This window comes from Hypomesus nipponensis, chromosome 9 (assembly GCF_054491055.1).
Source record: "Hypomesus nipponensis isolate SF chromosome 9, ASM5449105v1, whole genome shotgun sequence".
Lineage (NCBI taxonomy): Eukaryota > Metazoa > Chordata > Actinopteri > Osmeriformes > Osmeridae > Hypomesus > Hypomesus nipponensis.
In genome coordinates this window covers 6,857,445-6,870,202 of record NC_140369.1, presented here as the reverse complement: position 1 = coordinate 6,870,202, position 12,758 = coordinate 6,857,445, and the positions used below count along the sequence as shown (strand labels likewise).

Genomic DNA, 12,758 nt, shown 5'->3' with positions numbered 1-12,758 from the left:
GGCTGTCGATCGTCTGACTTGTTAGCGACAAACTCTGCACATCATGTCCCCAAAACACAGAGCAGCCTCCGCCATGCAGGCCAGCACATGAGCTCACGTCACACCTAGTCCAGGCCGGGACACAGGTCCTGGTTGTGACACAGCCGTCACACGCACGGCACAGCCTGGCCAAACATATGAGCACATCCGTCCTGGGGAGAAGGGCGCGGAGGAGGAGGGGGGGGGGGGCACAAGCACACCTCCAGGACCAGGGCTTCATAAATAAACAAACACGGTCAGAAGACGGATCAATAGCGAGGTTCTGATCTGGCTCTGAGGGGCTGGGCTGGCCTCACACCTCATTGGCTGCTGACGCACACTGTGCCAGCTACTGCTCTCTGGGGAGGGGGGGGGGGGCACAAGCTCTGTGGCGGGGGAAAGGACAAGCTGGGGGGGGGGGGGGTGATGATACAGAGGGGGAGAAGAGAGGAGGGGAGGAGCGAGAGAGGAGGGGAGGAGGGAGAGAGGAGGGGGAGGAGAGGGAGGGAGAGAGGCCTGGTTTCGATTACTACTCTCCTGACAGCCCTATATCCTTGGCTATGAAAGCAAGGCCTGCTCTCCTGCTCTCTTTCTAGCAGAGAACAGGCCCCCGTGTACCCTTTGCTGTCCAAACACACACGCTCTGGAGAACTGCCCGCACTTGGAAGAGAACACTGCAGTCAGCAGACACATACGCAGGTATTGTCCAACCTATGAACACACACACACACATCGACACACACACACATTTGTGTGTAACTAAGTGCAGCCAACATACTTAGTTAAGACTGTCACAGAATAAGTCTCAAAATCCGAACATCCTGCACATAAACACTATTACAGTCTATACAAGTATTTCCTTGAGGATTGCTGGAACTCGTCTGTGAAGGAGGTTTATTATGTAGGGAGAGTTCGTTGGATTGATACTGCTCATTCCAACCTCCCTTTCACACACACACACACATTCCCAAGCGCTGTATAAAGTCAGCCTGACGAGAGTATAAATGCACTTGCTGAAGGATTCCACCTGACAGCTTTTGAACGCCTCGCCTCAGAGGGTGTGTGTTGAAACAAGCCAAACTAGGTGGCTAAATCTCCGGCACACCCCGGCCAGCCAATCACAGAGCAGCTGGCCCAACATCCCATAAGCCCTCAGAGTAGCAAGTGTCGGTACGGAGCAATAATATTCCCAACAAATTAAGACTTGTTCTGAGGTCTTGTGGAGCAGGAGAGGGGGGCTGGAATCGGCACGCTGGCAAACGCTCAAGAGCGCAATTCCATCGCCATGAGAGAAATGGTTCCCAGAACCGGAGGATAATGTTTACATTGTGTGGGGCTTTTCCTGGCCCCAGTGCTGATGTAGGTATTGTGCAGTTGTTGCTTCAAGATGGACGCCTGCTGCAACAAGAAACAAGGAAACACGAGAGAAGAGCACTCCCCTATTAACAAGCACCTGTGTGTCTGACACTGTTGCTCCACAACTCTCAGTGAACCGGAGAGCATGTGGCTCTAATGGCAGTCTAGCTGAGCCAAGACACACACACTGTACGTGGTACAAAAGGAAGAGCGCGTCCAACACTGAGAGATATGTGCACTCACACCTCAACATGCACGCAACTACACGTCCTGTACATGTGGCTGTGGAACACTCAAGCGCGCACAAGCACAGTTAATTAAAGTTAGGTATTTTTTCAGAATGCACATAAAGTGGCACAGGGTGCTTCACTGCAAATGATGTCAGAGGGAGTCTGTTAGGTAGGCAATTAATCCAGTTCTGGTATGACACAGGATGCCCTCTGGGCCAGCCAATTAGTTGCTGACAGCTAGGAGGAGATCTATGACTGCTTAGGGGGCTGGAGGACTGAGGAGGGGAGGAGGGCTGGGCTGGGCAGGGCAGGGGAGGAGGACTGGGGCAAAAGAGGAGAACTGTGGTTAGAGAGGAGGACTGGGTCTGGGGAGAAAAAGAGAGGAGGGAAGGAATTAGGCTGGGTTGAGAAGCAGGACTGGGATTGAGCTTCACACACACACACAAAAGCGGACTCATCAGGCACTCTGGGAACTGAGCCCACAGAAATGAGACACATCAGAAACCTTCCAGAACACCATCCATACTCCATCACACTAACACACACACACACACACACACACACACACACACAGAGCTTATCAGCTGGGAATCAGATAACCTCAGCGCAGCTGTAAATAGCAGGAGCGTCAGAGAAAGAGAGAGAGAGAACTGGGGAGGTATTGGCAGAGACAGGACCAGAACACACGAGGCTGTGATTCTGCAGAAGGAGAAGAGCCAACACCCATGTATGGGCCTGATCAATCCAGAACAAGCCTGCACACAGCCTTTCAACAGACACGCTGGCTCAATAAGAATTCTCCACCACATTTGACTCATCTCTTACACACCTTCTCCAGAAACAGCATCCAAACTCCCTAACCCAGAGTGATTCACCATCTATGTGCCATCTTTAATAATACTGCGCGTAGTTCTTTCTCTTGGCAATATTAGGAAGTGACATCACTATTCTGTGACCCTTGACTTAGGGGTGAGGTTCTGTTGGCAGTCCTGAGTGGAGCAGGTGCTTGCATCTGGACAACATCACATAACAACAGCTTTCTGAGAAGGTCAACGCAGCTTAAAGTGCTGTTCCATAGGTCATGACATGTCATATTTGTGGTTCTTTAGGATGTTTAAAGTAAAATAAAAAATTAATTAAAAAAGGCAAAAACAAATTAGAAGCCAGTCAGTCGCCGGCCGTATGGCAATTAGTGTTGTGTTTGGGATAGAAAAGTAGAGAGGGATGAGAGCAGGAGGAGAGAGGCATGCATGCCGCTTCCCCTCATGAAAGAGTGGTGGTGCTGTTAAAGGAGTGTGAGGTTAACCACTAATTATAGGGTACACCCCACGTCAGACTGCAGCCAAAACTCCCTGATTTATCCTCCTCCCTCCCATCCCCCATCTTCAGGTGGAGGGAACAGCTGGGTGTAGGGCCTACTGTACTGTGGTCAGCACAATCACACATTCGGCCAGCATTATGGTGTGGTTTACATGCTAAGCTCTATGATTATATAAACATTAGAGTTGGGAGTAGTATTTACAGTTGCTGGATAATGAAATTCAGAGAGATTCAGAGGCAAATTCCTGGTATCAAGTGTGTACCCATGATGCCCACTCAACCACACCCCTCCCCCTCTCCCTCTCAACCAGATTTTATCTCTACCCCCCAACAATCCCTCCCTCCCTCCACGCCTTACTCCCCTCTCTGCCTCTCTCCCTCGTTCTCCACCCACCTCTCCCCCTCTGTGCTTCTCTGGGTCTCTCACCAGGCCCGCAGGCCTTTATTAGAAACACATGTGGAGGCCGGATCGTTTTCTGCTCAGATTGAGGCAAACATGCAGATAATTGTGGGAAGAAAACATAGCCTCGAGACAGAGAGATACGCTCATTAACATGGCCACCATGTTAATCGTCACGTCCCCAGACTCAGGCTCTCGCATGCGCACATGCTTGCACCAGGTCTGCACCAGTCACCAATTTCTTCAGAGGGGAGGAAGCGTTTGACAGTGGTGAGCTGTTGAACGTGTGTGTGTGATCCATGTGTGTTTTGGTGGGTCTCTGTTGGGTCAGAAGACAAACAGAAACATACACAAACAGACACACACGCTTTCAAACCACTGTTTTCAGAGCCACATCTCAGACGGATGTCTGCAAATGCAAAAACACATCACACACACACACACAGACAGTCCTTAACCACTGGTTTCTGAACCAAATCCCAGATGGAGTTCCAAGGGATGTCAACACGTGGGGTCTGGCTCCTTCCAGCAAACTCTTGACACTCATCAACCTCCTCCACCTCTATCAGTCATCAATAACCCAGCGTGTTGTTCTTAGAGAGGCCTTGAGGCTCGCTCCTGGTCTCAGGGACACACCTGCCAAGCTGTGTCTCGCAGGGAGGCTGTGTGAGGGGACTATCTTCCAGAACGTCTGACAGACCCAGACACTGGAAGGGCGAAACGCCCCGACCTGAACACGCAGAGAGCTGTGAGTGTTCTGACAGACAGTGGATGGTCACTCCAACAGGACGCAATCCCTCACGCAGATTGGCAGTGTGTACAGTCGTTACCTCAGAACTGACGGCAGGTCAAGTTATAAAGCACGTCCACTGACAGGGACTTGTTCATTTCCATGACATTGAAAGCCATCCATTTACTACTGATGCAAGTCTGTTAAACTGATTGGGGGAGGGCAGAATGAGGTCACCAGGCGGTTAAGTCTGACCCTATCAAGCGTGTGACACACAGATAAGCTGTGGCTATACTGCAGGAGTTCGCATTAAACAGCATGATGAAGTTTCCCCCTCTGCTGAAGCCCCAACGCTGCTCCTCCCTCCTCCATCACTGCCTCCACACACTGCCTCCACACACTGCCTCAGCACACTGCCTCCACACACTGCCTCCACACACTGCCTCAGCACACTGCCTCAGCACACTGCCTCCACACACTGCCTCCACACACTGCCTCCACACACTGCTTCAGCACACTGCCTCCACACACTGCCTCCACACACTGCCTCCACACACTGCCTCCACACACTGCCTCCACACACTGCCTCAGCACACTGCCTCCACACACTCGAAAGCCAACATGTGGAAGCGAGAGCAGCCCGCATGTGGATCTCCAACACAAACACGCACAGTCACACAGGTCAGGGTGCGGGGTCGAATGGGCAAAGGCCAACAGGTCTCCATGGCCTCCCGTGCCTTGATCACAGCCTACCCAGAAACGTGCAGCGGCAGATGTGAGAGCAATCTACAACCCACGGAGACCTCAGCGTCCCCACGGAGACCAGTCCGTGCCTCGGCCTAGCCGGGCCCCGAGGAGGGGCTGACCTGCAGGGCGCTGGTGAGGAGAGCCCAGGCAGGTCTGGATGTGCCCTGGCTGGCTGCAACATCACAACAGCTCGTTGGGATCCTACTGTAACACAAAGCTGGAGGAAGACCCGGCTCATCACGCGTGCAGCACAAATAAACACACAACTCTCTTTCTGTGCTTTGGCGTCTCTCTATAGTCTGTCTTTATCTGTTAAAGACCCTCTCTCTCTCTCCCTCTCTCTCCCTCTCTCTCTCCCTCTCTCTCTCTCTCTCTCTCTCCCTCTCTTTCTCTCCCTCTCTCTCTCATGAGGGAGATGAGGGTAGAAACACTAACCCACATGGATCAGTGCTAACAGACACAGGATATGAGAGTGCTTCTGTTGCTTTGCAGGACCGGGAACATGGATTCAGTCCAGAGGGCCAGAAAGGGGTCCGCTCTGTCATACGGCTGCTTACAGGACAGTCTGTTCAAAACAGGAGATGAAACATAACTCCATGATTGGTGTGTCAAATCGTAGGCCAACCTGAACAAACATACACAAGCACACGCACGCACAAACCCTGTTCCACCTGTTAGCAGCACAATGCGGTGTGACTGAGGTAGAGCAGGAAAGTAAACAGTAGGGTAATTCAAACAAATTGGGCACCGGGTAAGACCTGGGCCTCAGGGCCTTGGCTGGTGGAGGGAGGGAGGGTTCTCAAATCATTTAGACGTGGTTAGAAATATACATGGAGAGAGAGAAAAGAGAGAGAGAGAGAGAGAGAGAGAGAGAAAGATGGAAGACCAGATAGCCCTTCCTGTGTTCGCTAGCCCACAGCTTCTAGTCTGTCAGAAGCTGACCAGTCACAGCCTTGTAGAACACTGGGGAGGAGCAGGGAGACATAAATCATCCCACTGCTGCTCCTGTCACACACAAACATGCATGCACACACACGCACACGCAAACACCTCTGAAAGGTCTCTCTCTCCCCTTGGAGTCCCTAAGATAGGCAGGCTTAGATTGATGCCTATGCATCAATACTGAGGGTTCGACAGTCACAGAGAGAGCGAGCGAACATGAAGAGGACCGCAGTCTTATCTCTCCACCTTGTAAAAGTGCTGCCTGCCACTGTTAATGCTGCATCCCTCATTCCACTCTCACCTGGCTCTCATCCACACACACGCGCCGACAAATGACTAAATTACCATCAAATAACCTAAGTGAAGCTCGTTACACAGAAAGCAATTGCCACGGTCTAGATCAAACCCAAGATCCGATCTTAATTTTTGAGGGCAGAAAATATAGAACACTCAATCAAAACTGCAACTGTTCTGTAAAAAAACAGGCTATCAATTCCATCAGGATGATTGCTGCTCATAAATGTCACATAGCCAGTTTGGTGAGGGAGGAAGGAGAGGAGGGGAGAGCTAACCTGCCTCGAGGAATCTGGAAGGCATAGGAATAATCTTCTCCTGCCCTCTATTGGTAAAGAGTAGTACTTACCAAGTAGTTAAGTAAAAGCACGCCACAAAACGTATATAGAAATTATAGTCTGAGTAGGACAGTGATTTACTAAAATGTCTTCTTAAAAATGTATCACTCATTTAAAGACAGTGACAAGTGTGACACTTTTGAAATTTCACCACCCATTTATGAATAAATGCATATTTGGGCACAATTAGTTGTCTTTTCATAGAAACTATTTCTTATATTCATAATATGACATGCAGATTTATTTGATTTGTATAGTCAGACAGAAGATGCTCAACAGTGTGTTGATCACTTCAGCTCAGGCTCCAGACCAGCCCCGCCCTATCCCAGCCCCACCCTATCCCAGCCCCGCCCTATCCCAGCCCCGCCCTATCCCAGCCCCGCCCTATCCCAGCCCCACCCTATCCCAGCCCCGCCCTATCCCAGCCTAGCCCTACCCCAGCCCCGCCCTCATCCCAGCTGCTACCTCGTCCACAATGGAGCCTCATCCCTTCACATCAGAGCGGCTGCTACAGTAACCTGTGATATCTAGCCCCATCAGAAATCAGTTGTGAAGGCTGCTTAATGAATATACATCATGGAGAAGACCCCAATTAGAGGGGCTGTGCTGGTGGAGCGCCGCGCCGCGTAAACAAACTTATCTTGACAGGGTCGTGGAGCCAGGATGAGATAGCGGATAGCCAGGGCCCAGAAAATGAATTACCTTCCTGACACACGTCAAAGCCAATCACGCGAAGGATCCAGCAACCCCCCCCCCCCCTCCCCCAACACCGCCCAACACTCCCCACCCTCCACCCGCTTCCACGCCCGTTTCATCTGGCACTTTAGTATGCACACGGGCTGGGCGCCAGCCTTCAAATGTATTCATTTATTCACAGCCCCTTGGAGAAATCAGAGAGCCTTGTTGTCCTTTTTTTTCCCCTCTCACTGTCCAGATGGAATTTGTGTGAATAACATCGGTTTAGTGAGGCAGAAAATAAGTACAGGCCAGCACAGCGGTGGGGCACTATATTACCTCAGCCCAGAAACACGGGAGAGGAACAAGTGTCACCTTCATATACTACTTCTCTCGTCCTCACTTGTTTTCTTTCCAATTTCCCTCGAAAATGAGAAAAATAAACTGTGGCTACACATGAGAAGCCAACACCAGCACACTGCTTGTCATCAGAATCTATTAGATATTATCATGCACTGCAGGTGCAATTAAACTCTAGATAATGGCTCACAGAGAGAAGGGAATAGAGAGACAGATGAAGGAAGAGGGAGAGATGCGGAGAAAGAGAGAAAAGGAGAAGGAGAGGGAAAGAGAGAAAAAAAAGAAAATAGGGGCTGTTCTGTTTAGGAAGGTGAGGCTCCATGTTCATTTCCCTTCTCCTGCTCTTTTAGCTTTTTATTTATAACATGTCCAATGTCTTTGATTAATCAGATGCAATAAAAAAAAAAAAACAGGAGTGGGCTTACTAATTATCCAGGATGAAAACCAATATACCAGACTTTCCAATTGAGAGAGCAGACTTGCGAAAGTCTACAGTCTCCCACCAGGAGATAACCCAGCTGTCCTTCAAACCTTTCTCCCAACACAGAAATTAAATGATCAAACTCACGATGCAGAGTGTGATACAGTGTAATCATATCAACTAGTAGACATGACACTCTGAACACCCTATAGCTGATGTGCCGCATCGTAATGACACACAAAACTACACAAACCAGTCGTCCAGATCCACGAGGGAGACGAAAGGCAAGTGAAGCACCCAGTGGTGTCTGAGTCAAGCCTACTGGTCTCAGGAGCTATGTGGAGATGTGACTGTGGTGTGTCTTGGGGAAGCTGTGTGTGTTCTGGGCAGAGTAAAGAGACCAGTGGTGCTGTACTGTACCTCTCTGATGACGGTGCTCCTGTAGCCTCGATACAAGCCCCTCACACCCTGGAAACACAAGCACACACAATCCCGTCATGCAGGCGTCTTGGTGAGATGAGCCAGGGCGATGGTGGGTCAACGGGAGGTGATCGGCCTGCCAAGGCCCTGAAGCCTACCTCTTCTCTGAGGGTGGCCAGCAGCACCTGGTACGTGCTGGAGGACGGGGAGGCCTGGGTCCTCTGTTTCACCACCTCAGTGGGCACTCTGATCAGACACGCCACCTAGAAGAGGGAGGACCACACAGCATCAGCAGAGTTGGATGCACATTTCTACCTTAGACCCCCAGGACTGGTACTGTATAACATGCAAAGCATAAGCTACTGGACATTCATTTACTCTGTACAGTGGTTCTACTTGTTTCCACTAAGAAAAGCATAGGTGTGGGCGGTATGAATGGTATAGAAATATACAGGTATTAATTTGGCCTATGATATGGATTTTTTTTTTACCGCGATAGAGCCAACCAGAAATCACATTTGTCACAGCCCCTTTCACACCATACGATTACCGCATGTAACGGTTTTACATGACACAAATTCCGACGTTTACAGAGACTTAAAAGCAAAAATGCGGCATGGAATCGTGTATCCATGCAAGCAAATAATGCCAGGTTGGTTAGAATTGTGAAATATTTATTGTAGGCCATCAGAATCGAGTATATTCAGCCATGTAATAATTGGTTATAGCTAACTCACTACGAATATTGAACATTTTTCTTGCGATCCCATAAACGTAGGCTACTGTTGAATGCTAAAAAGTCGCTCTTCCGTGGCAAAGCACTGCAAAAGTTGGAAAATTCAACTCAACTCAACACACCCGAGTTACCCAATCCGAATCCGTCCGAGTGCGGTAGATTAGCCGCTGCGGTGCGGATTGCATTGTCATCACATTTTAAGAAAAACTAACATATCATGACATATACTGTTACCGTCAGTGCTTCGAATTATACTGCGATAAACATTTTAGGCCATACCACCCAGCCCTAGGAGGAGGCAGTAGGAAGGTTATAACAGAGAGGACATGACACAGGAGAGAGCGATTAGCCTGCCTCTTCCCTGGGTTTGACTAACTAGTGTTTATGTTAGCGTGCCAGTGTGCCAATTACTGCCCTAGTCAGCATGACAAACAAACAGGCCCTTAATCACATGACACCTGAGCAGGAGGCAAAATGGTCACCGTGTCACTGACTCAATGTCCATTTGGGTCCCTTTAACACAAACACACACAGACACACACAGAGACACACTACTCCCTCCCTCCTCAACAAATGCCAACACGGCCCTCATATGTCAACAAAAATATGGACTGCCAACAACAACTCAAGATGGGCATAAATATTTATGAGGCACCTCATGCTTCATAACACCTTAAGCCCTAAAGGCAGGCAGGCAGGGCTGCCCGGCAACTTGATTTCCCATTAATGCCGCGCTGGAGCGGAAATACCAAGGAGCACCAGGTAACAGAAAGCAATCTCCCCGACCCAGGGAGGTGAGCAGCCCCCCCACCACGGACCCCCTGACACCGTGCCGCCTACGCCTGCGTCGCCAGCCGCAATCTCACCCCACTGGAGGGAGGGTACGATGGGGGGCACTGCCTTCGTGATGGATGGTGCCCCCCCCCCACCCCCTCACCTTTCTCTCTCTACCCTGCCAAAAAGGCCCATCCCCTCTGCCGCGTCCGGAAAGCACCTGGCCAGCGTCAGACACCACGGACACCCACCACGGACACCCACCACGGACACTCCTCATTCCAGCCTCTCCTCTCGTGGGTCGTACCACACTCCAACACCGTGGGGGCTGGTTCTTTTATGAATGTCTACCAAGTGGAGGATCCGGGAGGGCTAGCCTACTGTTGCAGTGGACTGGAGTTCAGATGAAGTCGTGTTCATAGAAAGACATCATGCAGTGGCTACTCAACTCTGAATGTCTGACATTTCCGACCACCCAAGTAGATCAAAAGTAGCAGGATCTGAAATAGATCATGTTCAGCCAAGATGGAGTGAATCCTTTCAATCAGTCAACAGACAAACTTCCCTACTTTTACACTTACAGTTTTGACAGTATCCTGCCTTGACTGGTAGAGTTCTTTTTTCTATCCTTGGTGAAGTGGTCCTGTCATCAACCACAGGACGGTACAACAGTGCCACCAAATGGTCACACAAGGCACATGCACCGCCACCTCCCTCATTTTCAACCTGACAGGGCACATTCCTCCCTGTGGCTGGGTGGGTTAACATTCATCATAGGCTACATTGTACATCATGTTTCCCCAGCATGTTTCACCAAAGGATCAGAATTACGGCACTAAATGGAAAGAGAAGTGGGTATGACAGGTAATTCCTGACTTAATTGAATCTTTGGCTTGGAGTTGTGGCTCCGCTCTCTCTCGTCAACTCTCAGGAGGCGGCGGAATGAGAGGAAGATTATACCAAATAAATTACGGACATTGTTTATTTCGGCCTAATTTGGCAACCTCAATGGGGAAATGAAAGGAGAAATGTGTTTCAGAGGGAGGGGTGGATGAGCTTATGTGTGAGCCTGAAGAGCGAGGCCAGAAGGGAGGCCAGAAGGGAGGCCAGAAGGGAGGCCAGAAGGGAGGCCATGGTGAACGGAAGGCTGGAGGTTAACGTTAAGGGACACACTATTAGGATCAACTCACAGGTTGTGTCCCCTTAACTCGTGCGGTTCACTCACATTCTCTTTCGCTAGCGCCCTCCTCTCTGTGCAGGCTGTAGCTGGATGAAACATTTGTTGGCATTGTCTTTACACTACTGGCAACATTCATCTTTATTTATATGCAATTTGGAGTCAGCAGCGATAATTAGAGCGCGCCTCTGATCGCTGCCTGTGTTTCTCCACGACGGGCAACCGTAAATCCTAATGACACGCTCATTTCCAAAGCCCCCGAACTACAGGCAGAAAGGGGACAACACTCCATCACTGGGAAAAGCGGTGCGATAAGAAACGGGGGAAATGAACAGAGACTCGAAGGACAAATCAGCAGGCAAGCAAGTCGACGCAGCCAGGCCTGGCACTGGGATATCTTCTGCCATTCCCTCAACCCATGTTTTCCTCTCATGAGGTGTTAGGCCCTCGATGTCCTGCCTCCGTGATCAGTCCATCCCGCCAAGATATAACCACAGCTAGAGTAACAGGCAATGATTACTAGCTCCAGACAACATGACAAAGACTGAACTGATTGAAATCATTTGTCAGTTACCCTTCTGAGAGAAAACCATAGTTTGACAAAGTGGAAAGCCATCCATGAAGCCATCCATATAAGTTTCCAGAATCTAAAATCACCTCAGATAGCCCTCCCAGACATGCTTCCCACAGGAAGCAAGAGTCCTATTACAAATCCCTGCCAGTCCCCCACAGGTAGTAGCCCAGTACCTGTGCCTGAGTCAAAATCAACATCCCCGTCTGTGAAACGTTGCGTATCAGTTCTGCTTGGAGCCTCTAAAGACGCCTCAGAGACACACACACTGCTAACACTAATCAGCATGAGTTGCCAGACAGTTTCTACATAAGACCGCCAGCATCCACAGGCTGTAGGCTATCCCCATGTAACTGTAGATATGGCTGATTCATTTCCCCCCCACACTGGCCTGGCTTTTGATCATACAGGTGTAATTGTGGAGCACAACTTCAATGCCATGTCACAGGACTGTAGGGGTGAGGGGGGGGGGGGGGGGGGGGGTAAGGATGAGAACAGAAGAAAGACCAGAGGGGGAGGAAGAAGGAGAGATGAGGACATGAGACAAAGACCCAGTTAGAGATGTCCAATAAATCAAAGGACCGGCGCATCTGAGGCGAAGCATGGATTATTCTCTGTGCCAAGTTAAGTGGCTGCCAGTTGCCAACACCACCTGCCCCCCTCCCCTTCCGCATCTTGTCATGTCACACTGTATTTTCCAGTACATCCTGAGGGAGACGGGGTTTATAAATGCAAGAAAAGCCTGCTCCCTCAGCTTGACAAATGAGCTTTCAGGGCAGACGTCAGGCGAAGGGGAATGAAGATAAATCTGATATAATGGCTGGATAACAGCCTGCTAGCCCCTGACAGACACCATCAGCTTACACATTCTTTATGGGACACGCTGCAGTCACCTAAACAATGGAGGGAGCTCTTTCCCCATCTTCTTTGTGTTTCTGTGTCTCTTCCTGCAGTTCTGTCTCACCTTGTTCTCTCTAAATCATGAGTAGATGGGGTGGATAAGCCTTTGGTCATCTAAAACTAGTATCCAAATAGAAAAGTATTCATGAGGTAAATGTTCCATATGAATGAAACCGCAGACGATCTATTTCTGAAACCGTCCTTAAATCCTCTTTGCCGTAATAAGTGAACAGAAAATCTTGAATCACAATCGTTCATGGCATTCCATGATAGACTCAAAACAAGACTTGTGATAGTCTCTATCCAGGCGTGTCAACTCTGGAGTGAGGCAAGAGGATTAGCATAGCTC

The 12,758-nt window shown here is 49.7% G+C and overlaps 1 protein-coding gene across 1 annotated transcript in view; it reads right to left on the bottom strand.

Moving 5' to 3' along the window:
* slc25a26 (solute carrier family 25 member 26) overlaps positions 1–12,758 on the bottom strand; it is a 43,476-nt gene that overhangs the window by 27,141 nt on the left and 3,577 nt on the right. The window contains exons 4-5 of the mRNA XM_084704108.1: positions 8,410–8,514; positions 8,252–8,299 (exon numbers count right to left, since the gene is read on the bottom strand). Of these exons, the coding sequence (XP_084560234.1) occupies positions 8,252–8,299; positions 8,410–8,514 (153 nt within the window). The remainder of the gene's footprint in view (positions 1–8,251; positions 8,300–8,409; positions 8,515–12,758) is intronic.